At 47.9% G+C, this 19,687-nt stretch overlaps 1 protein-coding gene across 2 annotated transcripts in view; it reads left to right on the top strand.

The window, feature by feature from the left end:
* Positions 1-9,272, top strand: part of tymp (thymidine phosphorylase) — a 37,745-nt gene extending 28,473 nt beyond the window's left edge. For both annotated transcript variants that reach the window (XM_086010545.1, XM_086010546.1), the window contains exons 9-10: positions 5-145; positions 475-9,272. In XM_086010545.1, the coding sequence (XP_085866671.1) occupies positions 5-145; positions 475-644 (311 nt within the window). In that variant the 3' untranslated portion in view covers positions 645-9,272. The remainder of the gene's footprint in view (positions 1-4; positions 146-474) is intronic.
* Positions 9,273-19,687: the final 10,415 nt, after the last annotated feature.

Below are 19,687 nucleotides of genomic sequence, written 5' to 3'. Positions count from 1 at the left end.
TCAGGGGTAGTACAGGCAATCCACTCCTTGCCGTTAGCAGAGGTACTGCATGAACTGGGAGCAGGACGCAACCAACCTGATCAGCCAATCAACTGGAGTGTTGGAATAGAACTCCTGAAAATGGTGGGCGAGAATGTTAACAAAGGTAAAATGTGCTTCATTGGAACCTCCATTAAGAAAAATCCCTGTCTGAGAGTGGGATTCGACTAAATGGGATATTGAAGGTTATGGGGAGTGAGCAGGAGAGTGGGATTATATTGGGTGGGATATTAAATAGTATAGGGAGTGAGCAGGAGAGTAGGAAATATTAAAGGATATTAAAGGTTATGGGAAGGGAGAGTGGGTTTCGACTAGTTGGGATATTACAGGGTATGGGGATTGAGAGAGAGTGGGATTAGACTAGGGGGGATATTAAAGTTGCCTTGCACCCCAGGGACTGGGCACTCTAATGTGTATATTTTTTTCACATTTCAGGGGATCCCTGGATTAGGGTCCATTACGAAAACCCTTCCCTCAGTGAAAGGCAGAAGTCTCGTCTCCAGCACTCACTGGTCATTGGAGAAAAGGTCCAAGCCGGTCCCTTGGTTACTGAGATCATCCAAGTACAGTCGCAGGGAGAGAAAGGACACAACTGCCCAGCTTAGTGGGAGGCTCGCAGGAAAAGCATTAATCACCCAGAAACAAGCAGCACAAGACACTCGCTCCCTCCGAGCCCTCTTACATTCTGTCTGTGACGATTCCTGAAGATCTGTGGTGGTTGGGTATTTGATATAATGAGGCGAGGAAAACTCACCAGTGGTGGAGAGCTTTGGGAACCATAGACCCAGAGTCACCTGTTCCTCCAAAACATGATACACTTACTACATTTTATCTCTCAAATTATTGTTATTTTTGCATAGGATGTGGGCGTCGTTGGCAAGATCAGAATTGATTGCCCATCCTGAATTACATTTGAGAAGGTGGTGGTGAGCCGCATTCTTGAACCGCTGCAGTCTGTGTGGTGAAGGTACTCTTACAATCCTATAAGGGAGGGAGTTTCAGGATTTTGACCCAGCGACGATGAAGGAACGGTGATATATTTCCAAGTCAGGATGGTGTGTGACTTGGAGGGCCACTTGGAGGTGGTGGTTGTTATATCCGTGTATCTTAATGTTGTGTCCTTCAATAATCAGACAACAGACTGCAGGGAACGATCAACAGGTGTTTACTGAATGAGGGTTCAAACTGCAACTGACTGTACAGATCACTACTCAGGGTTTATATACAGGTGTGGTCACTGCCGGTACTACAGGATACAGGAGCTGTAAAAAGTAGTTTTCCCCCTTAAAGGTACATACATTACAGTGGTGTTCCCATGCGCCTACTGCCCTCGTCCTTCTAGGTGGTAGAGGTTGTGAGTTTGGGAGGTGCTGCCGAAGAAGCCTTGGCGAGTTGCTGCAGTGCATCTTGTAGATGGTACACACTGCACTCTGAGGTCGAACTCCAAACCATCGTCAACACCTTCACCGAAGCATACGAGAGCATGGGCCTTACACTAAATATCCGTAAGACAAAGGTTCTCTACCAACCTGCCCCCGCCACACAGTACTGCCCCCCCCCCCCCGATTATCAAAATCCACGACAAGGCCTTGGACAACGTGGACCACTTTCCATACCTCGGGAGCCTATTGTCAACAAGGGCAGACGTTGACGACGAAGTCCAACACCACCTTCAGTGTGTCAGTGCAGCCTTCGGTCGCCTGAGGTAGAGAGTGAAGACCAGGACCTCAAACCCGGCACTAAGCTCATGGTCTACAGAGCAGCAGTGACACCCACCCTGCTGTATGGACCATGTACAGCAGGCACCTCAAAGCACTGGAGAGGTACCACCAACACTGTCTCCGCAAGATCCTGCAAATCCATTGGCAGGATAGGCGCACCAACATCAGTGTTCTTGCTCAGGCCAGCATCGAAGCTTTGACGACGCTCAATCAGCTCCGATAGACGGGTCACATTGTCCGCATGCCCGATACGAGACTCCCAAAACAAGCGCTCTACTCGGAGCCCCGGCACGGCAAGAGAGCCCCAGGTGGGCAGAGGAAACGCTTCAAGGACACCCTCAAAGCCTCCTTGAAAAAGTGTAACATCCCCATCGACATCTGGGAATCCCTGGCCCAAGACCGCACAAAGTGGAGGAGAAGCATCTGGGAAGGCGCCGAACACCTCGAGTCTCTTCGCTGGGAGCAAGCGGAAGCCAAGTGCAGGCAGTGCAAGGAGCACATGTCAACCCAAGCACCCCACCCACCCGCCCCTTCAATCACCGTCTGCCCCACCTGTGACAGAGACTGTAGGTCCCACATTGGACTCATCAGTCACCTGAGAACTCATTTTTAATGTGGAAGCAAGTCATCCTCGGTTCTGAGGGACTGCCTAAGAAGAGAACAGAAGACACACTGCAGCCACGGTACGCCGGTGGTGGATTAAGTGAATGTTTAAGGTGGTGGATGGGGTGCCAATCAAGCGGGCTGCTTTGTTCTGGATGATGCCGTCGAGCTTCTTGGGTGTTGTTGGAGCTGCACTCATCCAGGCAAGTGGAGAGTATTCTGGTAGTGGAGCAAAGGGATCTAAGGGTACAGATACATGAATCTCTAAAAGTAGTGACGCAGGTTAATAAGGCCATAAAAAGGCAAACCAAGGACTGAGGTTTATTTCTAGAGTGATAGGATTGAAAAGCAGGGAAGTCATGTTAAACTTGTATAGAACTCGGGAACTGGAATTACAATTTCAAAATTTTAGGATGACACCAAATTGTTACAATTATTTCACAATATATTTTATTATTATTTCATAAATGCGAGTCGTCCCGGCCAGAACTTAAGAGGACTCGGAGGGACAGAGTGTCTGTGCTGCTTGTCTCTGAACAATCATCCGTGACTCTCCCAATGCACTCTGCCACTTTAACAGTTTCCACTTTCTGTCTCCTTTTCACTATGGACGTCCAATCTCTCTACACCCCCATCCCCCACCAGGATGGCCTGTGGGTCCCCTGCTTCTTCCTTGAATGGAGGCCCAACCAGTCCCCATCCACCACCATCCTTCTCTGCCTGGCTGAACTTATTTTACATTGAACAACTTCTCCTTTGACTCCACTCACTTCCTCCAAATAAAAACTGTTGCTAGGGGAACCCGTATGGGTCCTAACTATGCTTGCCTTTTTGTGGGGTATGTGAAACATTCTTCATTCCAGTCCATCACCGACTCTTCCCTTCCCTTCCTCGACTTCTCTATCTCCATTTCTGGGGATAGGCTGTCGACTAATATCTGCTATAAGCCCACCAACTCCCACAGCTACCTGCACTACACTTCCTCCCACCCTGCTTCCAATAAGGATTCTATTCCATTCTCCCAGTTTATCCATCTCCGTCACATCTGTTCTGACGATGCCACGTTCCATACCAGTGCTTCCGATATGTCTTCCTTTCTCCTCAACCGAGGATTCCCCTCCACCATGGTTGACAGGGCTTGCGACCGTGCCTGTCCCATTTCCCGCACTTCTGCTCTCACCCCTTCCCCTCCCTCCCGGAACCACGATAGGGTCCCCCTTGTTCTCACCTTTCACTCCACATTCAACAGATCATCCTCCACCATTTCTGCCACCTACAGTGTGATGCCACCGCCAAACACATCTTCCCCTCCCCTCCCCTTTCAGAATTCCAAAGGGAACATTCCCTCCTCAACACCCTGGTCCACTCTTCAATCACCCCCAACAACCCCTCCCCTTCCCACGTCACCTTCCCATGCAAGCGCAGGAGATTCAACACCTGCCCTTTTACCTCCTCCCATTCCAAAGTCCAGGGCCCCAAACAGTCCTTCCAGGTGAAATAGCAATTTACTTGTACTATCAATTTAGTATACTGTATTCGCTGCTCACGATGTGGTCTCCTCTACATTGGGAAGACCAAGCACAGATTGGGTGATCGCTTTGTGGAACACCTCCATTCAGTCCGTAAGGGGGACCCTGAGCTTCCGGTCACCTGTCACTTTAATTCTCCGCTCCACTCCCACTCTGAACTCTCTGACCTCTCTGTCCTCGGCCTCTTACACTGTTCCAATGAAGCTCAACGTAAGCTCGAGGAACAGCACCTCATCTTTTGATTAGGCACTTTACAGCCTTCTGGACTCAACACTGAGTTCAACAATTTCAGATCAGAACCACCCGCTCCCAGTTTTTCAGACAGCAGTTGTTGGTAGTGATTCTGCTATTGCCATTTACAGCTCCTCTAGACCCATCTTTTGTTTCTTTACTTGTCCCATTACCACCCCCTTTTGCCTTGCACCATCATCCCTTTTGTCTTTTAATCTCACCTGCCTTCCACCCTATCACAGACCTTCCCTTTTGTTCTTCCCCTTCCCCTTTGTACTCGCTTAAAACCTGTTACTTCTCTAAATGTTTCCAGTTCTGACGAAGGGCCATCAACCTGAAACATTAACTGGTTCTCTCTCCACGATGCTGCCTGAGTATTTCCAGCATTTTCTATTTTTATTCCAAATTGGGGGGTGTAGTTAATACAGAGGAGGACTGCGACAAAATACAGAAAGACATTAATAAACTTGCAGAATGGGCGTGTAATTCTCTGTTTCTATCTCTCCCTCTCTTTCTCTGTTTCTCTCGCTCTTTCTGTCTCTCTCTATCTCTCTCTCTTTCTTTCCCTCAGCTGTGGGTGTGTCTCCCCGGCTCAGCCAGCTCCAGTTCAGTTCCCAAGCTGCCCTGTGGTTGCCATCTCCAATTCTTTCTGTGCAGCCTGTCCAGGCCACTTGGCTCTTCCTTTGTCACTAAGAGGCCGAGTATTGAGTAGACCCAGGACTCTGCAGGGGTGAGAACATTTTAATATGTCCTTGAATCTCTCTGTGGCAGTATTTATTTCCAATATACAATGGCTCCTCACTTTGAGCACATTGTGCCCTACTATAGGTCAATAAATGGGTCCAGTCTCAAGTACCAAGTACTATGGCAACACGGTGTTTTTCAGCAGTGTGTTGGAGCTCCAAGTTCAGCCTCCCCTCACCCTCTCTACTAACTCCATGCCCATTGGCCCTCTCCTGATAAGTTGTCAGCGTTCCAAAGCTTTAGTGAGTACCAGTCCTCCAGTCTACCTGTCTACCAGCACTGCCTCCTGTTGTGTGCAGCCTTCTTCTGGAAGCAGATATAAAGGGGACAAATGTAAGAAAGAAGAGTGTGAGATAAGCTGTGACATGGTGCCCAGGACACCAGCAGGAGTTTACACAGCTTTTCAAACAGCACAGGGTTCTCTCCGAATCAACCTGATGTGAAAGTGTCAATACACAGCTGTAAGGAACACTGGCCCTGACTATCCACGGCTTTTCAAGCGCATTCCCAGCAGGAAAGTCAAGGGAAGCCCTGTTGAGGGCCTTCACATCCTTCCTAAAGTGTGGTGACCAGAACTGGATGCAATACCCCAGTTGTGGCCTAACCAGCGCTTTATAAAGGTTCAGCATAACTTCTCTACTTTTGTACTCAATACCTTTATGCTTTGTTAACCACTCTCTCAATATGTCCTGCCACCTTCAGGGACCTATGCACATTAACTCCCAGGTCCCTCTGTCCCTGCACACTCTTTAAAACTGTGCCATTAAGTGTATATTGCCTCTCCCTGTTCCTTCTGCCAAAATGCATCACCTTATACTTCTCTGTATTAAATTCCATCTGCCCATTCTGCTAGCCTTTCTATGTCCTGTTGCATTCAATTGGTATCATCATCATTGTTTGCCACACCCCCAAGTTTGGTGTCATTGGCAAATTTAGAAATTTTACTCTATTCCAATATCCAATATCCAACATCAAACAGGCAACTGATACATCGTTCAGCAGGGCCTGCATTTCCATCCTCTTTTACGCTGAGAGGCTTCAGACCTCGTCAGAGCCTTGATCCAGGCATGGACACAAGAGCTGGTTGCCAGAAGAGAGGCGAGAGGAGCTGCTCTCAACATAGAGGCAGCACTCGACCCAGTGTGGCACCAAGGAACCTGAGCAAAACTGAGGTTAAGGGGGATCAAAGTAAAAACCCTCCAGTGACTGGAGTTGCACCTGACCCAAAGGAAGATGGTCGTGGCTGTCAGAGGCTCATCATCGCAGACCTAAGACATCACTACAGGACTTCCTCAGGGAAGCATCATCGGTCCAACCATCTTTAGCTGCTTCATGAATGACCTTCCCTCCATTATAATGTCAGGAGTGGGGCTGTTCATTGATGATTCCACAGTGTTTAGCTCCATTCAGAACTCCTCCAATAATGAAACAACCCATACCAGCCTACTCAGGGACCTGGATTACATCCAGCCTTGGGCTGACAAGTGACAGGTAACTTTTCCACCACATCAACGGCAGGTAATGACCCTCTCCAACAAGAAGAGGCCTAATCAACTCCCCCCAAATTTCAATGGCACCACCAATGCCAAGCCCCCCCAACATCAACATCCTGGCTGGTCACCATTGACCAGAAGTATAACTGCACCAGACATATCAACACATTGGCTACAAGATTTGGGTAGAAGCTGGCTACTCTGTGATGAATATCTGACTTCCTGATCCCTCAAAGCACCTCCACCATCTACAAGACTCAATTCAGGAGGGTGATAGAACACTCACCACTTACCTGATGGGAGCAGCTACAATAACACTCAAGAAGCTCAACATCATCCAGGGCAGAGCAGCTCGCTTGATCAGTGCCCCTGCCACTGAACGCAATAACCACTCCTCCAGCACCGGCACACGGTACCTGCAGTGTGTAAGGTCTACGGGATGCACTGCAGCAATTCACCAAGGTTACTTCAATAGCACCTCCCTCCCCTTGACCTCTACCACTGAGAAGGACAAGAACACCATTGTTATGGGAACACTATCACCTTCAAGTTCCTCTCCAAGTCACACACCATCATGCCTTTGACATATATTGCAGATCTTTCATCGTCTCTGTGTCAATATCCTGCAATTCTCTACCTAACACCATTGTGGGAGCACCATCACCACAAGTGGTTCAAATAGAAGACTCACCACCAGTGAGAACTGAGGAGTGAAAGTAACTTTCTGTCTAGTCTCGGCCAGTTAGTCAGCGATGTTGCCCTCCTCGGTTGTCCCCTGTTCAGGAGCATTAGAGTGTGGCGGTGTAACAGGATGTTCAGTTGCTGCTTTCAGCCAATCCCACTAGTTCATGCACGAGGGAAAGATAGAAACCCGAAGTTACTCTTGGTGATATTAACGGGACAAACGGTTAACATGTTCCTCTCTCCACAATATTAACACAGGAGATAACCCGTTTATTTTAACTGGATCAAGACCTCCATCACAGCAGTGAATGGTGGAGTGTGATAGGAACAGGTCCAGTGTCTGTCCCGCTGATATCACCAACAGTTATTTCAGCTATTCAGTGTGAAGGGTTCATTGTGGGAGCAGGTGGAAAGTGTTAGGCAAAGCTCATGGAGAGTCGAGTGGACAGACTCTGAGCTGGTTTGAGCCGCTCTGCAGTGGGTGACTTTGTTTGTATCCCACTGACAAGTAGAAAGACCAAAACTGATCTTTATCTGTTGTACTAACTGATTTGCTTAAGATTTTTCTGTGTTTTTTTAATTTAATCACGGGATGTGGGCGTCACAGGCAAGGCCAGCATTTATTGCCATCCCTAATTGACCTTGAGAAGGTGGTGGTGAGCCGCCGCCTTGAACTGCTGCAGTCCTTGTGGAGAAGGTACTCCCACAGTGCTGTTGGTGAGGGAGTTCCAGGATTTTGACCCAGCGACGATGAAGGAATAGTGATACATTTCCAAGTCAGCATGGTGTGTGACTTGGAGGGGAACTTGGAGGTGGTGGTGTTCCCATGCATCTGCTGCCCTTGTCCTTCTACGTGGTCGAGGTCGTGGGTTTGGGAGGTGCTGTCGAAGCAGCCTTGGCGAGTTGCTGCAGTGCATCTTGTAGATGGTATACACTGCAGCCTCGGTACGCCGGTGGTGGAGGGAGTGAATGTTTAAGGTGGTGGATGGGGTGCCAATCAAGTGAACTACTTTGTCCTGGATAGTGTCGAGCTTCTTGGGTGTTGTTGGAGCTGCACTCATCCAGTCAAGTGGAGAATATTCCATCACACTCCTGCCATGAGTCTTGTAGATGGTGGAAAGGCTTTGGGGAGTCAGGAGGTGAGTCACTCGCCGCAGAATACCTAGCCTCTTGACCTGCTCTTGTTGCCACAGTAATTATATGGCTGGTCCAGTTAAGTTTCTGGTCAATGGTGACCCTCAAGATGTTGATGGTGGGGGATTCGACAATGGTAATGCCATTGAATGTCAAGGGGAGGTGGTTAGATTCCTTCTTGTTGGAGATGATCATTGCCTGGCACTTGTGTGGTGCACATGTTACTTGCCACTTATCAGCCCAAGCCTGAATGTTGTCCAAGTCTTGCTGCATACGGGCACAGACTGCTTCATTATCTGAGGAGTTGCGATTGGAAATGAACACTGTGCAATCAGCGAACATCCCCACTTCTGACCTTATGTTGGAGGGAAGGTCATTGATGAAGCAGCTGAAGCTGGTTGGGCCTAGGGCACTGCCCTGAGGAACTCCTGCAGCAATGTCCTGGGGCTGAGATCATTGGCCTCCAACAACCACAGCCATCACCCTTTGTGCTAGGTATGACTCCAGCCAGTGGAGAGTTTCCCCCATGATTCCCATTGACTTCAATTTGACAAGGGCTCCTTGATGCCACACTCGGTCAAATGGTGCCTTGATGTCAAGGGCAGTCACTCTCGCCTCACCTCTGGAATTCAGCTCTTTTGTCCCAGTTTGGACCAAGGCTGAAATGAGGTCTGGAGCTGAGTGGTCCTGACGGAACCCAAACTGAGCATCAGTGATCAGATTATTGGTGAGTAAGTGTTGCTTTATAGCACTGTCAATGACCCCTTCCATCATTTTGCTGATAACGCATGGTAATCAGTTTGTTTATGCAGTGATTTAAAAAAAAAATCATTCTCATGATGTGGGCATTGCTGGCAGAGAAACAAATTACAGGGCTATGGGCAAAGAACAGGTGATCGAGAATAATTGGATAGCTCTACCAAAGAGCCGGCACAGGCACGATGGGCCAACTGGCCTCCTTCTATGCTGCATCATTTTATGATTCTACTAGGGAGGACGTTGAAGCTGACGGTACAAATGGGCTCAAGAGAATAGGTGGGGTTCAGATCTATTACAAAAGGAGTTGGATTGTTCTAAATAAAAATTCTCAAGTTTTTGTGAGTATTATCACATTATTTTTGGGGTCTTCACCTCAATATAATGGTCACCAAATCCTAAATGTTCTCATTGATAATATTCATTAATCCTAATATCATAAATACATTCACTTACAGGCTGATCACTGGGTCAGGAACTGTGACTGCAGTTTCCATTTCTCAGTGAGCAGTTTGTAAGGATATATGGGCTTAGCAGGTATTTTGGGGAAACTGGTCCGAAAGAATTAAAAATTGCAGCCATGCCTGAAATAGCAGATTCACATTAAACTGCTATAGTTGATAAGCTTTTCCAGTCTAACGAGTATGCTGTTTATTCCTTTGTCTAATCTGCAACCACTTTGATTAGTTTATAATATTGGGCCTTGGTAGACTACATGTCAGGCTAGAAATTGGGTACCTTAGCACCTCCTGTTAGCGCCTCCGGGGGCGCTAACGGGGCGCAAATGACTTTTCCCCCGGGTGCGGTTCCGCTAACAACTCCCGCTAAATTCAGCGGAAGTTTAGCGGCGGCGGTAACCGGTAGCGCCCTGCTCCGCTGCGCAGGCAATGACGACGTCATCACCGTGCGCAGCACCACGTTTTTGCCCCGCAAAAATGGCCCATGCCCCTGAATCTGCGCTGGGTGATGTTAGCGACCGATTCTGGGGCAGGAACGGAGTGGCAGGAGGCTCACGGGGGCGGGGGGGAATGATAAGTAAAGGGGAGGTGGCGAGCAGGGGAAAAACATCTGACTTACTTGCGTCTTTGAACACAGGGTCTGTGCCACGATCTGGCAGCCTGGCACTCCTCTTGAGTGCTGGGCTGCTGTCACGGCACCCCGCTCCCTGATGGTCCAGGTAGGGCCCCGCAGAGTTGTGGGCTTGGGCCCTCCCCTTTTAATGAGGGGAAGAGCCCTTTCATGTGGCGGAGCTATGTGGCCCAGTGCGTAGCGCTGCAGAACGCACCGCCCCGATATTCAGGGTTGGTGCTCTAAGAAGGAAGTGGAGCGCTTGAATTAGCGCTCTACCTCCCTCTTGGAGCGCTAAAACTGAATTTCGCGGTCACCGCCACTAAAGTTAGTGTCCATGCGATGTTAGCGCCCCAAAATGGTCGACACCGAATTTTCCCCCCTTAATCTCTTTGCTTTGATAGGCCACGGTTACATTCATTCCTCTAATTAAATTAGTAAAGAGGACAATGTTTTGAGACTTGATTACAGTCAGTAAGACCATTAGCTTCACGGTCTCCAGGATGGGCCATTAATCCAGAGAAAATCGAAGCTTGTGATGAGGCTTGAGGCAGAGATAAGAAGGGCCCAAGCACCGTCTGTGCCTGTACGTAACATCAATATGATTGGGTAGGTTGGGAGGAGTACGGGAGAAAACGTGAGTGGACGAATTCTGCTGCAGGTTCCTGTTTGTGGGGTATAACCAGCGGGCTTGGAACCACTCTCAGTGAAGAAGATTCAACAGCGAGCACCTGGAGGGGGACTGAGGACGAGCTGAAGAGGGAATGTGGAACAGTATGTCACAACTTCTACCCAAGGATCAATGGAGTAATGAAATGCTCAATTGTTCCTTGTAAACTGCTGCTCAAATACTGTAATGTATTAAATCTTACTTATATGAAATAAAAAACACCACTGTTACCAATACGGCGTCAGCTTCAGGAAATTGGATAGAGTCCAAAAAGGGCTATAAGTTACAGTGCCACGTTGTACAATCTCATGTGTAGCTCACAAAACATTCCCGTGGTTTTCAGCCCCTCCTGTTCTGAGCTGCCAGTCACTGATTGGCCAGCAGCAAATTTGACATCATTACTGGTCCAGCCAATTGGATCTGATTTCAATGGTTCCAAAGGTATCCACAATCTGCGATTTATATATATGCAGTAGCACTCTAAACCTCATCACATCAGACAACTGGGGGAGAGAGAGGTAGGAATGGGAGCGGGAAATCCCAATCTTTAATTTGAAATCTTGACACTAATGTTGAATCATTTTCTTGTATTTCCAGTTTGAGGAAAGGAGCTTCACTGCATTGCCCATCAGTGATGTGGCAGATAGGGTTAAGTATTTCTATTAGCTTCAGAAATAAATTACTGCTAACAATTAATAAATGAAGATTAGAAATGGAAGCGCAGGCAGATATATAAGAAAAGGGACGAGTACCAGAGGACTGATGGACAGCTTATGTTATTCCTATATTCAGAAAGGGAGATAGAACAAATCCAGGGAACTATAGACCAGTTAACTTAACGTTGGTGGTAGGAAAGATACTGAAATCTTTACTCAAAGATGTAATAGATAAACATCTAGAAACCAAAAATATAATAAAGAATAGGAAGCATTGATTTCAAAAGAGAAGGTCATGCTTGATTAACCTTATTGAATTCTTTGAAGAAGTAACCAAAAGAGTAGACAAGGGTTACGCCATGAATGTAATATACATGGGGCTAAAAATTCGATTGCCCCTGAAAATGCGATGTGTGATCAACCCGCGCTCGTTCGTTCCAATGCAGGTAGCACGCAAAATTGCTGAACGTGCTGCTGAGTGGCTGCATGCTCAGCAGGGGGCCCAAGTTTGTGCAAGGCTAGCACAAATTAAAGCTAGCCTGCACTTCTTAAAGGAAAGATGCAGTTTGATTAGAGCAGGTGCTAGAAGTCATTCCAGAAGTGAGTTGGATCTGGCAAAGCAACAGGAAGAGCACAACAGGCCACAGAGTGGGCTCCAAGGTTCTCAGACACAGCACTGGTGGCCTTAGTGCAGGAGGTGGACGGGAGGAGAGAGGTCCTGTATCCACAGGGCCCAGCACTGGGGTTCATTTCTAGAGGAATAGAATTGAAAGGCAGAGCAGTTATGCTAAACTTATACAGAACCTTGGTTAGACCACACTTAAAGCTAGATAAGCACATAGAATCATAGATCAGATCAGCCATGACCTTATTGAATGGTGGAGCAGGCTCGAGGGGCCAAATGACCTACTCCTGCTCCTACGTCTTATGTTCTTAATGGTTACAGCACAGAAGGAGGCTACTCAGCCCATCGAGCCCGTGCCAGCTTTCTGCAAGAGCATTTCAGCTAGTCCCACTCCCCCGCCCTTTCGCCGTAGCCCTGCAAATGATTTTCCTTCAGGTACTTATCCAATTCCCTTTTGAAAGCCACTATTGAATCTGCCTGCACCACCCTTTCAGGCAGTGCATTCCAGATCATAACCATCGCTGCATAACAAAGTTTTTCCTCATGTCGCCTTTGGTTCATCTGCCCTGTGTCCCCTGGTTCTCGACCCTTCCGCCAATGGGAACAGTTTCTCTCTATCTACTCTGTCTAGACCCCTCGTGATTTTGAACACCTCTATCAAATCTCCTCTCAACCTTCTCTGCTCTAAGGAGAACAACCCCAGCTTCTCCAGTCTATCCATGTAACTCTGAAGTCCCTCATCCCTGGAACCATTCTTGTAAATCTTTTCTGCACCCTCTCTAAGGCCTTCACATCCCTCCTGAAGTGCGGTGCCCAGAATTGGACACAGTACTCCCGTTGAGGCCGAACCAAGTTTTTCTAAAGGTTCATCATAACTTTCTTGCTTTTGTACTCTATACCTCTATTTATGAAGCCCAGGATCCTGTATGTTTTTTTAACCGCTTTCTCAACCAGCTCTGCCACCTTCAGCGATTTGTGCACATATACCCCCAGGTCTCTCTGTTCATGCACCCCCTTTAGAATTGTACCCTTTAGTTTATATTGCCTCTCCTTGTTCTTCTAACCAAAATGTATCACTTCACACTTTTCTGCGTTAAATTTCATCTGCCACGTGTCCGCCCATTCCACCAGCCTGTCTATGTCCTCTTGAAGTCTATCACTATCCTACTCACTGTTCACTATACTTCGAAGTTTTGTGTCATCTGCAAGTTTTGAAATTGTGCCCTGTACACCCACGTCCAAGTCATTAATATACATCAAGCTAAGTAGTGGTCCTAGTACCGACCCCTGGGGAACACCTTCCTCCAGTTTGAAAAACAACTATTCACCACTATTTCCTTTCACTTAGCCAATTCCGTAACCATACTGTCACTGTCCCATGGGCTTCAACTTCGACTGGCAAGCCTATTATGTGGCACTTTATCAAACGCCTTTTACAAGTTCATGTACACCACATCAAACGTATTGCCCTCATCAACCCTCTCTGTTACCTCATCAAAAAACTCAATCAAGTTAGTTAAACATGATGTGCCTTTGATGTACCTGGCTTTCCTTAATTAATCCACATGTGTCCAAGTGACTGTTAATTTTGTCCTGGATTATTGTTTCCAAAAGCTTCCCCACTACTGAGGTTAAACTGACTGGTCTGTAGTTGCTGGGTTTATCTTTACACCCTGTTTTGAACAAGGGTGTAGCATTTGCAATTCTCCAGTGTCTGGCACCACCCCGGTTTCTAAGGGGGATTGGAAAATTATGGCCAGTACCTCCGCAATTTCCACCTTAACTTCCCTCAGCATCCTAGGATGCATCCCATCCTGGTGACATGAGGGAGAAAGTAATAGAAAGATATGTTGATAGGGATAGACAAAGTAAAAAGAGAGGGAGAAGGCTCCTGTGGAGCATAAACATTGGCATTGACTAGTTGGGCCAAATGGCCTGATTCTGTGCTGCAACCTCTATAGAAACATAGAAGATGTAGGCCATTCGGCCCCTCGAGCCTGCTCCGCCATTCGATGAGATCATGGCTGATCATCCAAACTCAGTACCCCGTACCTGCCTTCTCCCCATATCCCTTGATCCCTTTAGCTCTAAGAAATATATCTAACTCCTTCTTGAATATATTTAAAGACTTGGCCTCAACCGCCTTCTGTGGTAGAGAATTCCACAGGTTCACCACTCTCTGGGTGAAGAAATTCTTCCTCATCTCTGTCCTAAATGGCCTACCCCTTATCCTTAGACTATGACCCCTGGTTCTGGACTCTCTGACCATTGGGAACATTCTACCTGCATCTAGTTTGTCCAGACCTGTCAGAATTTTATAAGTTTCGATGAGATCCCCTCTCATTGTTCTAAACTCCAGCGAGTATAAGCCCAATCGACCCAATCTCTCCTCATACGTTATTCCTGCCATCCCAGGGATCAGCCTTGTGAATCTTCGCTGAACTCCTTCCATGGCAAGAACATCCTTCCTCAGATAAGGTGACCAAAACTGCACACAGTACTCAAGGTGTGGTCTCACCAAGGCCCTGTACAACTGCAGCAGGACATCCTTGCTCCTGTACTCGAACCCTCTTGCTACGAAGGCCAACATACCATTTGCCTTCTTCACCGCCTGCTGCACCTGCATGCTTACCTTCAGCGACTGGTGCACAAGGACACCCAGGTCTCGTTGCACTTCCCCTTCTCCCAATCTATTGCCATTCAAATAATAGCCTGCCTTTCTGTTTTTGACACCAAAGTGGATAACCTCGCATTTATCCACGTTATATTGCATCTGCCACGCTACTGCCCAATCACCCAACCTGTCCAAATCATCCTGGAGTTTCTCGGTATCCTCCTCGCAGCACACACGCCCACCCAGCTTTGTGTCATCTGCAAACTTGGAGATATTACATCTAGTTCCCTTGTCTAGATCATTAATGTATACAGTATTGTGAATAGCTGGGGTCCAAGGACTGATCCCTGCGGTACCCCACTAGTCACTGCCTGCCACTCGGAAAAAGACCCGTTAATTCCTACTCTCTGCTTTCTGTCCGCCAACCAGTTCTCTATCCAAGTCAATACCTTGCCCCCAATCCCATGTGCCTTAACTTTACACGCTAATCTCTTATGCAGGACCTTATCGAAAACCTTTTGAAAGTCCAAATACACCACGTCTACTGGTTCTCCCTTATCTATTTTCCCAGTTACATCCTCAAAAAATTCCAGTAGATTAGTCAAGCACGATTTACCTTTTGTAAATCCATGTTGACTTTGTCCGATCCTGTCACTGTTTTCCAAGTGCTCAGCTATTACATCCTTTATAATGGACTCTAGCATTTTCCCCACTACCGATGTCAGGCTTACCGGCCTGTAATTCCCCGCTTTCTCTCTACCACCCTTTTTGAATAGTGGGGTAACATTAGCTACCCTCCAATCCATGGGTACAGTTCCAGATTCCAGCGAATTTTGGAAGATGATCAGCAATGCATCTACTATTTCTAGGGCCACCTCCTTAAGTACACTAGGATGTAGATTATCAGGCCCTGGGGATTTATCGGCCTTCAATCCCGTCAATTTCCCTAACACCATTTCCCTACAAATACTGATTTCTTCCAGTTCCTCCCTCTCATCAGACCCTATGTTCTCCAACATCTCTGGGAGGTTATTTGTGTCCTCCTTTGTGAAGACAGAACCAAAATATGCATTTAATTGGTCTGCCATTTCTTTGTTCCCCATTATAATTTCCCCTGCTTCTCAGTGCAAGGGACCTACACTTGATTTCACTAAGCTTTTTCTCTTCACATGTCTATAAAAGCTCTTAGTCAGTTTTTATGTTCCCTGCAAGCTTACTTTCACATTCTATTTTCCCCTTCTTAATTAATCCCTTTGTCCTCCTTTGTTGAATCCTAAACTGCTCCCAATCCTCAGGGTTACTGCTTTTTCTGGCCAATTTATATGCTCTCTCCTTGGATCTTATGCAATCCCTAATTTCCCTTGGTAGCCACGGTTGAGTCACCCTTTTTGTTTTATTCTTATCCCAAACTGGGATGAACAACTTCTGTAGTTCATCCATGCTGTCTTTGAATGTTTGCCATTGCCTATCCACCGTCAACCCTTTGAGTGACATTCCCCAATCAATCCTACCCAATTCGCGCCTCATACCATCGTAGTTTCCTTTATTTAAATTCAGGACCCTAGTCTCCGAGTCAACTACTTCACTCTCCATCCTAATGAAAAATTCTATCATATTATGATCGCTCTGACCCAAGGGGTCTCGTACAACAAGATTGCTAATTAATCCTCTCTCATTACATAATACCCAGACTAAGATGGCCTGATCTCTGGTTGGTTCCTCGACATATTGTTCCAGAAAACCATCCCGTAAACATTCTAGGAATTCCTCCTCCACTATATACAGGAAACTCTCTTTTCACCGGCACCTAAATATCCGGAAATCTTTCTTAACCGGCAAAATTCAGGAGTAGGTTCAGGTAATTTTACTATATATTAGTGGCCGTGTAACCGGGATTCCTGGATCTGTGGCCGTGTAACCGGGGTTCCTGCACCTGTGGCTGTGTACGGGGCTCTCATACCTTGGTAAGTATACCTCTCTGTAATCCGGACTTTTTGATCAACCGGTACCATGCCGGTCCCATCGGTGCCGGATAAAAAAGAGTTTCCTGTAATTCTATGCCTTCTCTTCTTAGGCAGTCCCTCGGAACCGAGGATGGCTTGCTTCCACATTAAAAATGAGTTTGCAGGTGACTGATGAGTCCAATGCAGGACCTACAGCCTCGGTCACAGGTGGGGCAGACAGTGGTTGAAGGGGCGGGTAGGTGGGGTGCTTGGGTTGACGTGCGCTCCTTGCGCTTGGCTTTCGCTTGCTCCCGGCGAAGAGAGTCGAGGTGTTCGGCGCCTTCCCGGATGCTTCTCCTCCACTTTGTGCGGTCTTGGGCCAGGGATTCCCAGGTGTCGGTGGGGATGTTACACTTTTTGAGGGTGTCCTTGAAGCGATTCCTCTGCCCACCTGGGATCTCTTGCCGTGCCGGAGCTCTATGTAACCAATTCTATGTAACCAAAGATGGTGTGTGCGGACACATTGGTGCACCCCGCCCCTTGCACAGGCCCCGCCCACTGCGCAGCCCTCCCCTGTGCAGGCCCCGCCCCTTGCACAGGCCCCGCCCACTGCACAGCCCTCCCCTGTGCAGGCCCCGCCCACTGCGCAGCCCTCCCCTGAGCAGAACCCTGCCCCTTGCACAGGCCCCGCCCACCATGCAGCCCTCCCCTGAGCAAGCCCCGCCCCTTGCACAGACCCTTCCCCTTGCACAGGCCCCGCCCCCTGCACAGGCCCCGCCCCCTGCGCAGCCCTCCCGAGCAGAACCCCACCCCTTGTGCAGGCCCCACCCACTGCGCAGCCCTCCCCTGAGCAGAACCCCACCCCTTGCACAGGCTCCGCCCCCTGCGCAGCCCTCCCCTGGGAAGGCCCCGCCCCTTGCACAGGCCCCGCCCCTGCGCAGCCCGTCCTTGGGTAGGCCCCGCCCCTTGCACAGGCCCCGCCCCCATGGGCAGGCCCCGCCCCCTGCGCAACCCCGCCCCTTGCACAGGCCCTGCCCCCGTGTGTCCATCAAATTTCCAGGCCCACGAACCAGTAATAAACTGAATGTTTGGGGATTGCTGTTGCGATGATTGCATCTTGTTTTAATCTAATTCCCTTGAACTGCAGCTCATGTTGCTCTGAATAGAACATTGCAGAACGGGCAACCAGAGACAGAGACTGATCAGGATCAGGACCTTGAAATAAATGACCTTGTGCCGATGGCTGGTTTCATTTTTTTTATCCTCCTGTTATTGGTTTCTCTCTGACAAAAAGACTTGGATAGATGCTGAGGTAAGTCCCTGGAGTCAATGACCAGATAATCTGTTATTAGTGACGTTGGTTGAGGGATAAATATTTGCCTGTACATGGAGGAGGACCCAGGACCTTTTGACTCAGGTGAAAGTGCTCCCCACTGAGCCACGGCCGACACCTGACAACATGCTGCACACAGCGTTGTGATCTACATACTTGTGGAGGCATCTTCTCACTCCTCATTAATTGACACCAGGTCCCAGTGAGGTGTCGGGAGGCCCCGGGCCCTCTCCTGGCAGGGATGCCTGTGAATACCGGCAGTGCAGGCTCAGTCCCAGCGTATCCAGGTCCCGGCCGGTCACCCGGCCCTTTCACCCGATTGCTCCGGGAAGGCCGGGGAATATTGGCCCCCTGCTTAGTTCATTCCCATTAATTCCCAGCATTGTTTCTGAATGACCTGTGTGCTTGACACGGGCCTGTGATGTGTTCATGAGTTCCTGGATGTGCATCACTTGAACCGTGGGCTCCAGTTTCTATTGATCAGATCGATGGGCGAAGTAATGCTGAGTTTGGGGAAACTGCACATCCAGGACTTAACACAGTGCTGGTTTTGACACCCAAAGAGTTTGAACAGCGTGAACTCTATTTGAAGAGAACGAGAGTTGCCATAATTTCAAACTTAAGAATCAGACTATTTACTGAGGGACTTGTAGGAGTATGAAAGAGGCTGAAATACAAATCCTGAACAATAGATAAACTATTTTATTTAAAGGACTTCTGCTGCAACATATGTAGAACATAATTGTAAAGTCTGTGGGTTATATGGTGAATTAATACACAGACTACAAGAGTAACTTTAACAGGACTTTACTATTCGAAGGTCCGGGCGAATCTGCCCAATAAATCCTTACACAGCACTTATATACCGGTGTGGTCACCACCGGTATTACAGTATACAGCAGCCAAGATAAAGTAGTGCAACCCTTAAAATAGTTCTCTTAAAGGTGGAACGTTACATACACTACAATCCTCCCTTTTTAGGTTAACAATATATACATATTCCCATTAATATAACATCTTAACATATATACAACTTTATGTGAAACAGTTCACAGATTCAGTCTCTCTGGAGGCTTCCGGACTCTGTCCGGATAACGCCTCGGTGGTGTAGTCGTTTTCGGTGGTGTAGTATGTTCTTCTGGCAAGGTCGATTCGGCTTGAAGGACCGTTTCAGGTTCATCGGATTCCAGTATTACCGGATCGGAGGTAGATGCTCTGGGTATCTCTGCTTCAACATTAGACGTATAGAGTTGTGGAGTAGGTTGGGCCTTTGTGGATGATTCTATGATCTGGTCAACATGGCGCCTTATTATGCTTTCACCAATGTCCACGGTATACATCAACGGTCCTAGCCTTTTTCCAATAGTTCCCGGCTGCCATTTCTCGGTACGGTAGTCCCGGGCCAAAACTTGTTGACCTATCTGAAAGGATCTAGTTGGCCTTTCATTCATGCCTTGAAATTGCCGGTTCTCTACGTCCCTTCTGACGTTTGGCTTAATCAAATCCAGCCGGCATCTTATTCTTCTATTGAAAAACATCATGGCGGGAGTTTGGTTTGTGACCGCATGTGTTGCATTCCTGTACGCCAACAAGAAGTTATCTACCTTATGTTGTAGATTTATGTCTTCATTACCCATGGCCTTTATGGCCTTCTTGAAGGTCTGGACAAACCTTTCAGCTAATCCATTGGTGGCGGGATGGTATGGGGCGGACGTATAGTGCTTGACCCCATTGCTTTTTAAGAACTTCCTGAATTCTTCGGACACAAATTGCGGTCCATTATCAGAACAGATCTGTTCCGGCAGCCCATTCCTGGCAAATATGGTCCTTAATACTGTGATGGT

The sequence above is a fragment of the Somniosus microcephalus genome, chromosome 17 (assembly GCF_052327205.1).
Source record: "Somniosus microcephalus isolate GS21.2 chromosome 17, FLI_Smic_1.0, whole genome shotgun sequence".
In the NCBI taxonomy this organism is placed as follows: domain Eukaryota; kingdom Metazoa; phylum Chordata; class Chondrichthyes; order Squaliformes; family Somniosidae; genus Somniosus; species Somniosus microcephalus.
Note: the sequence above shows the minus strand (reverse complement) of the source record. Positions and strands in the feature narration are given on the sequence as shown.